A 15,548-nucleotide genomic window follows, 5' to 3' on the forward strand; every position below is an offset into this window, starting at 1 on the left:
GCCAGGTCCTCGACTCCAGGGCCAACATGCCCCACTGAAATTATATATACTACAGCCACCGCTCAGTTAGGCCCTGATTCTGGATAACACTGGACCTCGTGTGTTATGGGTCTGGAATCCAGGCTACAGATGACCATTTATATAATATATTGTTCAATAGACTGCGAACACTGGCACTGTTTTGTTGTTATCATCTCCGACGGGACGAAAAACAGAAAATAGGCAGTGACAAACAAAACCTTCCCCATAGGAGAGGAGCCCTGATAACGGAGATGATAAAGCAGGGATGTTTATGAGACGATGCAGGTGGTCTGGTCACCGCGGGACCCTTTCATGTCACAGTCCGAAGATATGATTCAGCCCATACCTTTGCGTACGGGCACGTGAGTCCGATTTTAGCACACAGGTAAACACGTGGAGTGTTTACTGACCAAAAGTCGAGCCACGTGGAGCTATTGTCACACGCTGAACGCTAGAACTGTGAACAGAAGGTTTTCATGTCCAGTAGAAAAATCATGATCAAATCGCGGGGTACAACGCGTTTTATATAAACTAACGTTGTGCACAAAACTTTGCAATTTTCGCGTCTTTTGTCGGTCCTGACGTTAACGTTACACTACTGCTGAGTTAACGATCAAATATTCTCCTAAGTGCTGACTCGACAATTTAAAAAAATCAACCGCATGCGGTGTGTAGCGATGACCTCGAGCTCGTGCTGTTAGCCCTGATATGCAGGAGAAATTCAACAATGTAATTCTGTGGTGTTTATTTCAGTGGAAAGCTTTGGTCATACCAGTACTTAATTCACTTTCTTGCAAGGGTAGGTGAGAGTACATGTTACGAATCCAGTCCAAACCGGTTCTTGTTCCAGTATATGGTACCTTATCAGGCTTATAACCAAGCAGAGCAATCCATTTGGGGAAAGGGAATCGTTCGGATCTCTTGTCAGTAGCCTTGTGTCGCTCTTTTCAATCAACTACCCCCATCGTCATATGATCAGTAAAGCTGTTTTCAGGTGAAAAATATTTGCGTGTTTTGAAGTGATTGCTTTTTTTCGCAACCCCGGGTAGACTGTTTACTGTCCTTGCTCTTCTTAAGTCAATATGAAACGTTTACCTACGCATGCGCCGAAGAACTAACCCTTGGCGGTTGAGCCATGACGTCAGCGAGAGTATAAAAGTTTGGCCGCTTCACCAGACAGACTATTTTTGCGAGTGGCTAAGTGCTAGCGCGAAAAAAACAGGTGTCTGTTTGCTGCTGGTTGAAGCATCCCACAAAGTCAGTAAGTACTCTTCAGTTTTTATTTCTGATGGAGCCTACATTCAAATTTAATCCAGTGTTCATCAATATAATACGAATGTTAGATATTTTTCATTTAATGCAATTCTCAGCTACGCTGGAACAAAATTATGTCCCTGAGATATGTATTGATGTTGACGATTTTAGTCATGCGTAGTTCTATTGCAGGATTTTTCTGAGCTAGGGCAAAAAGTGTTCCGATGTAATAGTACAGTTTGCAAAAAAAATACTTGATACATAGCCAAAAAAAGTGGGCGTTTCCAGTTGGAGCTCGGCCACCTCAATTATGTGGACTTTAAGAGCAAGAAAACCGTTTCTTCTGATTGGTAGAGGAAAGCTGGACACGTTCCAACTAATATCTAATAGTAAAGCCTCCGCCACACATTCAGGACCTCCCCCGACTCGCCCCCGAACACCAGCCGATCATGGTCGGCTAAAGTTCGTGGGCAGTCTCATCTGATCATGTTTAAGCCACGCCTACCTTTCTGTACGAATCGAATCGATTTTTAGTTTAATTTGAGTCAACCGTACAATATATTGTTTTAGGAAATAGATGTAACTTCTTGTCCACGCTATAACGCTATCTGAATCTCCTTATAAAGCACTACTGTGTTTCATAGACAATGGTGTTTGCTATATGTGATAAATAGGTAACTTACGGCGCTTTCAAATATGGACTATGATACCATTGTCTACTGCTGTCACCACCTGCAAAAAAGTCACCATATAACCCTTACAAAGATATACGTCATTGAAATAAGTGCCAAGCGAGAGTTAAGGGGTAACCAGGGTGACTAGGTTTTGACCAATAAAGAAACGTACGATTGTGGTCACGACACGTGTAGGATAGCAAACGTTGCACATGTTAAAGGATGCTCCTATTTTTATTAGTTCTGTTTGTTGAATGGGCTCCACTAGTACTACATGTAGCTATGTTCAACTGACGGCCTGGTAAGAGTCTGCTCGCAAATGTAACTGAGACGCACCTAACATGTTACCGTAAATGTAGTAGAAAAAACAAGAATTTCAAATGCACAGCTAGGTTTTGGGCGGGTTCCTATACTGTATTAACCAAAGGGCAGCGTGACCGTTACCCTGGTACAGCAGTAACACAATGGTGTTTACATGAGGAGATAAAGGTAAAAACTTTGATACCGATTAATCAAACAAAAACTGTACGGTCAGCGTGTAGGTGTTTCAGCGCACGTACGGCGCCTATTAATGTATTGCAAGGCTCGGATATAGGGCTGACGTTGCAGAAACTTTGAGTACTTTGTTTCAACTGTATTCTTGCCTAGTCACCATCTGGCCTTGTACAACTTATCACTGAGAGGGCCAAAGCTTAGTCTGGAAGTCAAACTGTAGTTTGGACCTACAGGGACCATCGCTTTGGCTCCAGGTCAACCAAAGATGTACAGTTTTTAGGTTGAATACACAAGGCAACCCCCTGCCGCTAGGTCTGGTCAATAGGCGCCAAAGTACGGATAGATCACCTATAGTTCTGTTCAGCACTAGGACTTTGGCCATTCAAATAAACTAAAATGAATGAGCAAACGGGAAAATGTTAAACCACTTCAGAGCTGTTCTCACAGTGACAAAGCCATAGTAGTCATCATAGTGGAGTATGGAACTATTTGACGCTATTTTAACAAACAGAAAAATCACACCGGTCTGAAGAAAGTTTATATCTGTACTCAACACTTCATATCTTCTATATCTTTAATCTTATATCATCGTATCTAATCTTATATATAACGTTACATATTTTCGATCTCATAAAAGACTGGAAGTCGGTATCGTCCCCCGTCTAAACGACATTTCGTCTCATAATTCAAAACTTTTCCACACAGGCAGATATGGGAGTGGTCCGATGGCTAGCCCTGCTGACGGTGGCCGCCCTGGCCGTGCAGTCCAAGTCCGAGTAAGTAGACCTTAATAAGGATTTGGATGTCTGGAATTGCCATCATTACTTAACTTCCCCGTACGGAAGTATTGTCTGTGGATTTGCGTGTGCTTGTCTGCACAGACTAGGTTGACAGCGCGTGGCTGGGAGAAGATTGACAGGCAGAATGACGGGTGGTGAAAAGATCAGATACAGGAAATGGGGTGAACTTGAAGGTTCCAGAATCCTTCCCTAGCACTTGAAAAGCCTTAAAAGATCTTGAAACGACCGGTAAAGGAAGTCTATGATATACGCGTACGAGCCAACATCTGCTTGAAGAATAGTAGGGGGCCGCCCACTGACCAAAGTCGATCACTTCGCAAGGCCTGGTCACCCCCCTGCTTTTGGCCACATCGCTCATTCCACTGACCTTTGAACTTAGTTCTAAACTTCCCGCTCTATATGTCATAGCAAGGACATTATACACACAATGTCTTGTACAATGTCTCTGGTCATAGTTTCCTGTCTCTTCAGCAATTTACGTGCCAGGTTTTATTCGTCAGCTTCATAAATGTAGTTAACGTTATAGATATTTAAGAAGAATGTTTGTTTCCGGCTTGTTTTGCACATCTTTGCAGTGTGTAGTAAGTTCTTGTACCACTACTAAGTAGAGAAGTAAAATTTAAATCTTGTATCTTATCCACTTTTTATCTTATCTTATCCAAACTAGATTTTCAAGTCAGATGCATAGACCCTTTTGTGTTGTGTTCATTTATGTCTTCTGCGTTGGACTTGATTCGTCGTAACCACAATTTTGATGTAAAAATGCATGGCAAGAAAAGTGCAAAGACTATCATCTTACAATTCGGGTTTGTGGAAAAAGTGGTCCGGTCCGGCTGACCGAAATGGCAGACCAGTCAATTCAACCCCTTATACTACAGTTTATTTCAGATAGTGTTTAATGTCTGCACTAAAAAAAAGGTTAAGTGGAATTATTTTCTGGTATTGAACTATTTCCATTGTGTTATGTTCTCTAGTCAGACTAATCTGTTTGTTTGTTCATTTGTTTTAATAAATGTTTACTCCCGACAGCCCGGACTGCGGAGATTTGAACGGCTGGCAGGAGTGTCTGTGTTCCAATGACGAGTACCAAGTAAGGCGCCTGCACCGAGGTCTGTGGGTCTCAACAACTGTGCACGACGAGTCCCTGACAACAGCGTACAACAATGCCCGCTTCCGGCTGTCCAAGTTCCTTAATGGTGACAATGACCAAGGCAAGTACAGACGGCCAAATTGTTCAACTTTGTCCACAATAATATGTTATGTCAATGAGGTAGCATTTTTAACAAGTGTGATGAAGAAGTGTATTTGTAATTTCCAAGCAGATTCTGTGGGGCAAGGGGAGTCTATACTGGCCACCTGTATCCATTGGCTTTCTGTAACCATTGGCTGCACCACAATGGTTACAGGGGCCATTGGAGCTGCTTGGAAATTAGTTTATTTGCTAATTGTGTTTACCGAAGGAAAACATATTGTTTTTGCTACATTTCTTCTTCTTCTTCTCCAAACAGTGACCTCAATGACCTGAACCAATGTTGTGTCTGTTAAGATGGTAGCTAGTGTTAGGTTGCATCGTGTTGCAATTTTATAGCAGGAGGGATTTATACTCCTGTCTGACCATAATAAATGTGTTTGAGTAAGAATTAACAAAGCAAACCATATGCAAAGGTAAACGTGTATTTGCCTTGCAAATGTTACCTTAAGTTTCTAGCTCCTATTGTTATTTGAGATTTCTACTCATCAACTTCTTTCTTCCTCCAGGAACGAGTATCCAGCGAGAGTCTCCGTACGTCCTGCAGACCCACAGCGGGAAGGACGAGCAGCGAGAAGTCACCGTGTCTGTTCTGCTGCCCAAGAAGCTGTGGAAGATGCCACCCATTCCAACAGATGGGAAGGTAACAAAGTCATTCATTCAGTCACTCAGTGTAGAGTGAAGAATGTAGCAGTGACTCGAGAAGAAGTCAGTCAGTCAGTCACTCAATCAGTCACTGAGTCAGTCAGACAGTCAGTCAGTCACTGAGTCAGTCACTTAGTCAGTCACTCAGTCAATCAGTCACTGAGTCAGTCACTTAGTCAGTCACTCAGTCAATCAGTCACTGAGTCAGTCACTCACTGAGTCAGTCACTCACTCAGTCAGTCACTCAGTCAGTCACTTAGTCAGTCAGTCAGTCAGTCACTCAGTCAGTCTCTTAGTTATTCATTGAAATTAATGGTTGAGACAGGAAAGAAAATCTGTTTATATCGGGATCATTTTCAGAACTTCCTGGTTTTGCAAATCAAACCTCTTTTTCCATCATACATTGTGCATTGTATGTGAAATTGTATTCAATTGTCACTGAATGGACTTTTTCTGTACAGGTGGTCATGGAAATTGTCCCGGAGACAATCATGTACGTCAGAATCTTCCCGCAAAAGGCGGCTGGTTTTGTGGCAGACAGGGAGGCAAAGAGATTCTTCCAGCTGCTCAGTAAGAACGAGGAACCTATCATTGGTCAGGACGACTACTATTACATCTTCCAGTACAAGAGGTGAGGTTATAAGTATGTTGCAATGTGCAACTTTTGGCCATTCCAGAGTTGTGCTACATGTATTTATGGCCATATACACCATTCTTCCTTCTTCCCTACTTCCCTGCTTTCTTAAAGTCTTGCATTTTTCTTACATCTTGTTTCCCACTTCCTACATGTACATGTAACGTTATATGATCATGTAAGAGATACATTTTTGTTTTTGATTTCCAACAGGTCACCCACCAAGCCTTCAGTCAACGAGATTGCCATTTTTGCCATGAACAAGCACACTCACGAGTTCTACAGCCGGGCCGAGGGGCTGGATCACAGTGACATGAGGCTGCCCAAATGTATCCAGAGCCAGTGTAACTCCCACCAGGACACGTGCGGCGTGCACAGCTCAGTGACGTGGTCTCACGATGAGGAGGTCATCAATGTGGACTTGGAACGCGAGTGTCAAAAGGATCACTGTGCTTGTGAGTTGGACAGCCATGTGGAACTTATTCTCTTCACGTATCGACTAGTCTGGAACCAGCTGCAAAAGCTATACTATAACATTTATGTGCGCAGATTCACCTCTGTGAAATTGAGCATACTATACCTGGTAGGCTGGAGCAGGTATAGCTGTCTAGTCAGTGCAATAGCATGAATCATATGTATTTTGTTTCTTAACTCAAGACAAGTATGCTCTGTTGCAAAACTGTCACATCTGATTCAAAGACAAATTTACCTACATCAGTTTTGTTTAAGTCAACTTAATGCTACAGAACAAAATCAGAAGACACAGACTCTGTATATTTCTTGACTAACTTGTACCTTTTCTTTTGCTGAATGTTAGCTGCTGGCCATGGCTGTCATTACAAGCTGGAGAAGAGCTACACTCCCAGCACTGAAGTACGCAAGTATTTTGAACAAGCCATTCTGGAAGTTCCTGTTCACACATGTAATGCAGAAGATGTGGATGCATTGGGTCAACCCATTTTCTTTGAGTACATGAAAGGTAGGTTATAATGTATGGAAACATTGTATCTTACAGCATTTCAGTAGTTCTTTACAATAACTGAAAATGTGCTATTGTTTTGTACAATTGTTGATTTTCAACAGTCAAGAGAGAAAAATTGAAGTTATAGTCACATTTCATCTGTAAAAGTAGCCGGGGTGTCAGACTGTTTTCAGGGCTAAAAATTCAAAGGCCAGTTCCTTGACTTCAGAGCCAACATGTCCCCAAGAATATCATACCACAGCCCCCCTCATTTAGGCCCTGATTCACTGGCTAACATTGAGCCTAGCATGTTATGGCTAACTTTGAGCCTAGCATGTTATGGCTAACTTTGAGCCTAGCATGTTATGGCTAACTTTGAGCCTAGCATGTTATGGCTAAGGCCATGTTGATCTGATTATATGGATGACATCCGCGCGCGCATGAATTTTCGGCCGTTTCCAAAAAAAAAGAAAGTTTTCAACCATACTGTAAATCGTACAAAACAGTTGCAAAATGAACAAAAATATACCATAAGTTACAAAAAAAATTAATAAAAACTATACCAATGTCGTAGAATGCCAAAATCAAACAAAAAAAGACGATATTGTAAAGAAATGAACTTGAAGACTAGATTATTCGCCAAACCATATTCTGTGCCATTTTCTCAACCCTCATGACCACGTAGATGTCATAATGAAAAGAACTTTTTTTTTTTGCAAAACTTTTTTTTATTCGCACGCTCGCATCAGTTTTGGGGCTCCCAGAGGATGTCATCCATATAATCAAATCAACATGGCTTAACTTTGAGCCTATATCCTGAGGCTACAGTAAAAGTAACATATCAATTTCAATCCTGCAGATCTTGGCAAGATGAAGGAGTTTTCCATGATGCACTCTGAGTGGACTGTAATGGCCAAGGAGAACACTTGGAACAAGAAATCCTGCCCCAACCAGTTTCTCTACAGATGTACTGTTGATGCTGACTTCAAGGGTGAAGAAACAGTACGTATATGAATACTGTATTTAATTAGCAATTCACATTTGCCTTTTGTTGATCTGATCTGATCTTTAGTTCAAGTACATGTATCTTATAAGTTAGGTGAACTTAATATAACCAATGCACAACAATTAGTACTAGTGTGTGTATGTGTGTGTGTGTGTGTGTGTGTGTGTGTGTGTGTGTGTGTACAAATAGGGCTAGAAGGGTTGCAAAGCATTATGAGTAATTACATGTATGTCTAAAGCTCTACTATTAGGGTTTCCGGAAAAGGCTGTGCTGTGCATGTGCATGTGCTGTGCCCCTCTTCAGGGCCCCAAGCCATTATGTGACTTTTTGACAATACAAGAAGTATATTTTCCATTCTTTTCTTTACAAAGTACGTTGACTTAACCCTTTAGTGTTCCAGAATAATACGCAGCAACAAAAATACAACATCCTTGCTCCTTATGAGCTTACAAAACTGTGAATGATCTTCTATTCAAACCTCTGGCCACACCGCACATACATGTATGGTTAGTCTCCTGCAGGTAAGCTGGACCCTCTATGGCCGGCCAACTCCTCTGGCCAATGATGTTCCCCTTAGCCAATTTCTACTATTTATTCAGCCTGCAAAGGAGTCTGGTGGAGACTAACATATGGTATTGTCCACATATGGTACATGTACCTCCCAGTGGGGCGTCAGTTGACAGCTTTGTACACATTTCTGAAAGACCTCATCATTTACCAGATTTTTTAATCTCTTTTGAAGGGATAATGGCACAGTTTATTGATACCCAATAAGATACACTAAGTTGATAATCATATTCCGCTTCATGTCAAAGATATGAGTGTTTCCAATTAAGAAGTCAATCTTGTGACATGTGCTCCTGTCTATCTATCCTGTCATGCCCGACCAATTAGCCACACTAGGGGGGCCAACCACTGCCTGTTGTTGTTGTTGTCCTGAGCAAACCGGTGGCACCGGGAACTGAACAAGAACTGTTTGAACGCACAAAATATACGTCAGAAATGTGAAATAATGACACAAATGTGTTAAAAAGTGATAGTAACTGTTGATAACACCGAAATTTAGCATAATTAGAATATTTTAAAATTTTTGCGTAAAAAGTTTCATAATGCAGCTTTAACATGTGATGGCTTGGGGCCCTGAAGAGGGGCACAGCACATGCACATGCACAGCACAGCCTTTTCCGGAAACCCCTACTATTACATGACGAAGGGGGGCTGAAGTCTGCCATCTCTGATTGCCTTGTGTATGTTTTGATCCAAAGGCAGGTATTTCTCCCTTGACTTTTCTTCCTTGACTTCTTACACAGGAGGCAGTCCACAAGCAGTCGTGGAAAAGCCACAAGATGGCAGCCAAGTGCCTGGCAGGGTACGCAGATGCCGACACTCTGTTCACCATGGCGAAGAGGCTTCACAACGACCTACACAGGTTCGGTGTGGACCACTGCGCTGGGAACTTTGTCACTGATCAGTTCTATGGCGAGTCTCGACTGTTTGACAGGTTCAATGAGGTAAGGAACCTTGTTCACAAGTAAGGAACCTTGTTAACCTTGTTAAGAAGTATTAATTAAATAATAGCTATTTTGATGGTGAAATACAGTCATGAGACATAAAGAAGTGTTAGGGTGTAATTTTGTATCTATTTTTATTTCTTAAATGTAGCAAAAATTACAGTTACTGGCTTACTAGATCTGGTATTTCAACTGCCTTGCCTTCTCACTAGTACTCTAATGCTTTTAGTTAAGGCTTTCCAGTTGTCATCTTCATTATCAAAGTCAGTCAGGCCAGTTCTCATGAACATAAGCATTTGCCTTTGATAACATCTCCAGATGCATAATGCGCTTTCACTGAATTGAACGAAGATCTCTATGTATCTCTATGTTACATGCCATTTAGATCCTTGTACACTCATTTCCAGGTGAAGTTTGATGTGAAGCCAAGCTGCAGCTGGTATGAAGGTGACCCCATTGTAGACTTCAGACATCCAGAGGACAGGTAAAAACCATATAATTACTGACTCAATCTGACAGATAAGACAGTTGCTCTTTGTCGTTCTCGATGATGACTAAGACATCATGTCAGGTTCTGTGTGTCCAGCTGTGGCTTACCAGTCCTACATGTAAATAACAGTAAGACCACGATGACTGTAATGTACAACTACATGTACATACACCTTTATAAACACTGTTTGAATGACAGTATTGTTAATGTCTATTACACTCTCTGATGTGAAAAAAAAAGACTGAAGAAAAAAACTAACAAATTGTTACTCTTTGGAAATGTTGGAAACTTTAATACTGTGTACTCCTCCTGTTGCCTTCAGGCTTGAGTCTGTGGAACCCCTGAAGGTGGGACATCACTGCGATCATTCTGACGATGAGAACCATCATCACTCCGACTGTCTGGTTCCTGAGAGGGTGGAGCAGTATGGAAAAATCCATGAGAATTTTTACAACAAAGGTAACCTGTCTGTCATGTAATCATCATGTACAATCATTAGGATATGTTTAAAGTTAAGACTTTCAATCCAACACGAAAAGTTCTCTTACCTAGAGCTTTTGACCAGTCACTCTGGTCTTCCCCAGTAGATTGACCCAGTGAAGCTTGTCACATGGCTTCTCTGATGTCATCACTGGGTTAAGGGTATCAATCATTAGGATATATTCAACAGAATAGTACCTTCATCGAAATTTAAAGTCCGGTGTTCTCAGGTCTTCGTTGATCAAGTACTACACAAGAATTTTTATCATTGAGTTTAGAATGCAAAGTTTGATAAAACACAAAATATTTTTTTGCAATTTTTAGGTTAACTTAAATTTCATGTAAGGTATCAATGATGACATTTTGTAGTAAATACAGGAACTTTATTGCATGACAATTGCACATGGTACATTGTATGGCAAACTACATGAAGAGAGTAACAATAAAATAAGTGTGTTGAATAAAACCTAATGTCGAATAAAACCTAACATATCTATATCATAATCATTCAAATAATAATTTTTGTATGACATTTCGAGCTGGGCGCAATTCAAAGTCACCACTTACCAAGATTATTCCTTCATGTATTGGCAGCTGCTGGAGTCTTTGTCAGTATTAAGGACTGCACCGCAGAATCTGCCAAGAGGAAGGCCATGAGCATCATCCTGAAGTACATCAACGGCTACAACAAAGAGGAAGTCGCCTTTAAGATGCTCAAACCAGTTCTCACCATGGTAAGGCCTGGATTATGTAATAATATCAGATATTTATTTCTTTTAGCTAAGTCTTTATAGACAACAATATTTCAAAGATAAGAATTCTACTTGAAAAATCCTCAACTTTTTACTGAATCATTAAGATATCATAGCACCATCTAGAGATGATACAATAAATTTACTAATAATACTTAAAATAGTTTCAATGATATCAAAAATTGTTTTGTTTTGTTTTGTTTCTTTTGTTATGCACAACTTTCCAACCAGTGAACATTTTTGTGCAACTTGTATTCCCCAGGACCCCAGAACCTTGGGTCACGAGATGAGTGAATGTGACGTTACATACACCACCGTCGCCTTCTTACCGGAAGAACACCTGGAAAATCCACCAGAGCCTGTTGATAACAGAGTATGTTACATGTACATGTTTCACAAATGTATATTTGTTATGTAACCCATATAGGTCATGTCATTTGTTGCCAAACTTTGTACAATGTATTTTGTTATGATTTGCTACTGACAATATTCTATACATTGTAAATTACAAGGACTTGTATAAGTCTATTCCCAATAGATACATGTCAAGACAGTGGTTATCAGTCTAAAAGTCAATCTCTATGTTAAAATCACTGAAAAGATTTGAACATACTATCAGATAGAGTTTATTTCCTACAAAGTCTAGAAAACTAGAAACACACTCAGATAAATTCCAATTTCTTCTAAACAATTCAAGATCGAATTCCCCCTTTTCCCCAGATAATTGTAATAAAGGCTGATGACTTTGCGGCGTACCAGCTGCCGTACCACGTGCCGCCGGGAGAGGACGTGTTTGGGGAACGTTTCCTGGAGCTAGCACGCAACATGACTCTATCCATGAGAGACTTGGATTTGGATGGCAAATTCTTCCACGTGAGGAAATTCTCTGACTTTCTGATATACAGCTTATTCACAGTACCTAATGTTTCAGTTATTCATTGTAATGAACAACAGGAATGTAATAGATAGCATTCTGTATTTACCAGATTTCAAGGACAGTTTTTGGACATAGTTGACAGTGTATTTGCCAACCTTTGTGGATTTAAATGCATTATGCTTAATGCTCTATTAAGCATGCCCACCTGAATAACTTCATTTAGTCTGCTAGATTACAATTACAAAACCTAGTGTGTAGGCTACACACAGGCTACAGAATATACAAAAAGTAGAATTGGTATCTGATGTAAAATCTGTATTATTTGTTTAAATTTATAAAACATTTCATCGGCTGCTGGCGAACTATCTACTCTCTCCTCTCCACTCCAGACTGGTGGAGTTGCTGACTATGACTTGGACAGTGATGTCCAGGGGGAACACTTTAAGGAGATCTGGTTGCTGAAACAGGTCAGTAGACATTCAGGAAATAAGCTCACAACCTGTATGGTGTTTTACCCAGCTGACAGTTCTTAGCTATGCTGGATCAATGGTTACCACCCTGGTTAGTTTACGTCCACTCTGATAGTTGCTACCTACGCTATAGCTACTAGTATGCGTCAACTAATCTACATGTACATTTGTAAGGAAGGCATAAATGTGCCATGATATAGCTGACATAGTTTTCTCAGTTGTTCCAGAATCCTATGAAAATCATTGCTTAAGTTGCTGCCTTCTAACTAATACAACTGATATATATTATGTATATAATTTGCCACATAAGCTGGTGTGTTACGCCAAAAGGCAGTTATACCGGCTATACAGATACAGATACAATCATATATTCTGTACGTAGGATGAAGTTATCCATACATGTATTTAACTTTGTTAGACCTTTAGTTGTAGAAGACCAATACAAAAGTCCCTGTACTTTTTGTTGTGTCAATAAAGAATCTGAATCTAATAGTTTTTCTCTATCTTTTCCCCAGAGTTATTCACTGCTGCACGAGTTCCAGAAGGCCCTTGACACGTCTGTACCAGATGTACTGAAGCCGCTGTTCTACTGGCCTGAGGAAGAGGAAGACAGGACGTACCCCGAGGGTTGTCCTGGGGATGACTGCTTTGTACCAGAGATCCTGGGAGAAAATGCCGGATACATCGAGCACAAGTTCCATGTTGGTCAGTGCAGTTTGCTAGCATGAATCTGTTGTTACTTTTCTTGCTTGATGATGGCATGTTCCACTGTAAAAAATGTCTAGGATCACCCAGCATACATTTGTACACATGGCTACATTCAGGTCTGTGCACTAGACTGTATCATTATTAGCATCCCTTGAATATTATACTTTATCATGATACTGTGATCAAATTGTTCACATTGTATCTCACTATCTCACTGAGTGTGGACACTTTGACTTTGACACAATGTCAGAAAAAAAGAACAATATTCAACTTTACTATATGAGGGAACTGCTAATACTGTAGAATTGACTGTTTATTGTACTCTTTTCCTTACTTCCAGACTACTGGGCATGTGTCCAGAGCACTGAGCACAGCTGTGGCCACCCAAGTGTCTCTCGCTCCATGCTGAAAGCCACTGCAGATTATTTCAATGGAAACAACGAGGCCGGTACTAAAGCCGACCAGAAAATGAGCCCTGCTGTCACTACCGTAAGTGGGCAATGAAAATGCTTAGCAAGTGCAAGTACCACGTTTGAGTGTACCAAAGAAAAAAAAAAGGTTTTTGTTGGTGAAAAAGCAGTACTTGCATCTGCATCTTGCATCTGAATAGTAAATGTTCTCATATCATATTAATTTGTTTATTGTCAAGTTATGAACTTCAAGGCTAGCCCTTTTTGATAGACTCTATATACAGCTACATTTTGTACATGTAGTTGGACAGCCTTGGCTGATTCTCTTTATACAGTCTAATAAATCAAATCTTTTTTTGTACCACACCAAGTAAACATGTAGGTATTACTAATTTCTTATGACATAACATTGAATCAAGCTCAGTTGACATTTTATTTTTTATTCAATTCTTCCCTTGGAACCACAGTTGTTATGTACACAATATGCTAAAAAGTTTAAATGTTGTTCTCCTTTCTCCTTTCTGTACTGTAGCACACCACAAAGACACCACCCGATGAGAGAGCTGCCGGCACCTGTAAGGACACATTTGAGATCTGCATGCCTGTACCAAAGGGCTTCTCTGATGGAGAGCCTCCTGCACCAACCAATGATGCGGTGGGTTGATACACAAATTCATTGTGAACTGACATCTTCCACATTACTGACAGCAGTGTTAGAAATACCCACCTGCACTTTCAATACAATTGCAGAAGAAAAACCTGCAATTTTGCAGACTGCAAATATCAGGCTATGGCTAGGGTTCAATGCTTTTGTGTTTATTACCGACTCTACAATATACATGTACATTCAAGTAATTTTGCATGTAAAATGTTTGCAAATATGCAATTTTGTATACGCCTTGAGTTTAGATCCAGACTTTTAAGTGTGTATTTGCAGAAAGTATTTTCAAATTGCAGACTGAACAAAATTTTGATGATCTGCAAAATATTGCAGCACAGTGAAAAAAAAATTCTACCACTGCTGACAGCTATGCATCATCTTCAGTTAGTCCATTTTATAGCCTGTTGGTTCATAGCATTTTTTCATTCCTGTGCAGGATGACACCTTTCTGTTTGACATTGTAAGATAAGAGCACATTTGTGCAGACTACAACTGCTGTATATTATGCATGTATTGACCATACTCATTTTTACTTTTGCTACATGTACATGTAGGTGGTGATTAAGAAGGGACAGAGTCTACAGACGTATGTGGTGAAGAGGGATGGGCCCATCGCCCAAGGGGCTGTCGATGAAGCCCTGAAGAATGTTCGTTTGAGCCTGGATAAACACGGCATGCTGTATGATCAGGTACAAAAAACTACACTTAACAAATTAACTTCCCACAGTTGGGGGGATCCTGGGCCCTACTAGGGTTTGGGTTGGCGTTAGGAAGGGCATCCAGCCGTAAAAAATCTTGCTTAAAAAAAAACTTACACTTGATGCAAGCATATGTCTAACCCCCCGTTTCGGGCGAAGAAAGGCGTTAAACTGGATAGAAAGAGAGAGAGGAGAGAGAACAAGAAGAATTTGAAAACTCAATCAGACATACGTCTATGAAGTGTTTGTTGTATCATCTTGTTACATGTAGTTTGTTATTCTTGCAAATAATGCTTAGACTATCAGTACCATTACATATATTATGTCCTTGATCACCTCCTGTCACTCTATGCTAGTAATATTTTCTCAGGCAAAAAATTTACTTCGTTGTAAGTTTGTAATGTTAATATTAGAGGATGACCAATGCAATACTAAGTGACAGGTTAAGAGAACAGAAAACAGATGGGATAAAAACTGTGCTATGCAGATCTTGACTTGTTGTTTTCCTGCCATTTAGTCCGTAGATGTGGTTTACACCTACCACGGATGGAATGAGGATGAGGAACATCAGAACTTCTACGCTGGCTATGCCATGGCACCTTGGGGCGATGGTCTCGGAATGCCTGACATTGTGAACATGTTCCCTCCCGAGTGTCCAAATGGCACGTGTTTCATCCCAGAGAAGATCGGTGAACATCAGGGATTCCTGGAGCACAAGTTCTCCCTCGGTAAGCTTTGTACTGAATCTGACT

The 15,548-nt window shown here is 40.5% G+C and overlaps 1 protein-coding gene across 1 annotated transcript in view; it reads left to right on the forward strand.

The window, feature by feature from the left end:
• Positions 1-1,169: 1,169 nt before the first annotated feature.
• Positions 1,170-15,548, forward strand: part of LOC109484366 — a 58,546-nt gene continuing 44,167 nt past the window's right edge. Inside the window, exons 1-20 of the mRNA XM_019787618.1 lie at positions 1,170-1,282; positions 3,150-3,220; positions 4,274-4,455; positions 5,003-5,136; positions 5,600-5,769; positions 5,986-6,227; positions 6,590-6,751; positions 7,593-7,735; positions 9,050-9,250; positions 9,658-9,734; positions 10,063-10,199; positions 10,815-10,954; positions 11,235-11,345; positions 11,693-11,845; positions 12,239-12,316; positions 12,835-13,024; positions 13,368-13,516; positions 13,970-14,092; positions 14,653-14,787; positions 15,314-15,524. Of these exons, the coding sequence (XP_019643177.1) occupies positions 3,156-3,220; positions 4,274-4,455; positions 5,003-5,136; positions 5,600-5,769; positions 5,986-6,227; positions 6,590-6,751; positions 7,593-7,735; positions 9,050-9,250; positions 9,658-9,734; positions 10,063-10,199; positions 10,815-10,954; positions 11,235-11,345; positions 11,693-11,845; positions 12,239-12,316; positions 12,835-13,024; positions 13,368-13,516; positions 13,970-14,092; positions 14,653-14,787; positions 15,314-15,524 (2,803 nt within the window). The 5' untranslated portion in view covers positions 1,170-1,282; positions 3,150-3,155. The remainder of the gene's footprint in view (positions 1,283-3,149; positions 3,221-4,273; positions 4,456-5,002; positions 5,137-5,599; positions 5,770-5,985; positions 6,228-6,589; positions 6,752-7,592; positions 7,736-9,049; positions 9,251-9,657; positions 9,735-10,062; positions 10,200-10,814; positions 10,955-11,234; positions 11,346-11,692; positions 11,846-12,238; positions 12,317-12,834; positions 13,025-13,367; positions 13,517-13,969; positions 14,093-14,652; positions 14,788-15,313; positions 15,525-15,548) is intronic.

Source organism: Branchiostoma belcheri, unplaced genomic scaffold (assembly GCF_001625305.1).
Source record: "Branchiostoma belcheri isolate BF01 breed outbred unplaced genomic scaffold, Haploidv18h27 scaffold7, whole genome shotgun sequence".
Taxonomy (NCBI): Eukaryota; Metazoa; Chordata; class Leptocardii; order Amphioxiformes; family Branchiostomatidae; genus Branchiostoma; species Branchiostoma belcheri.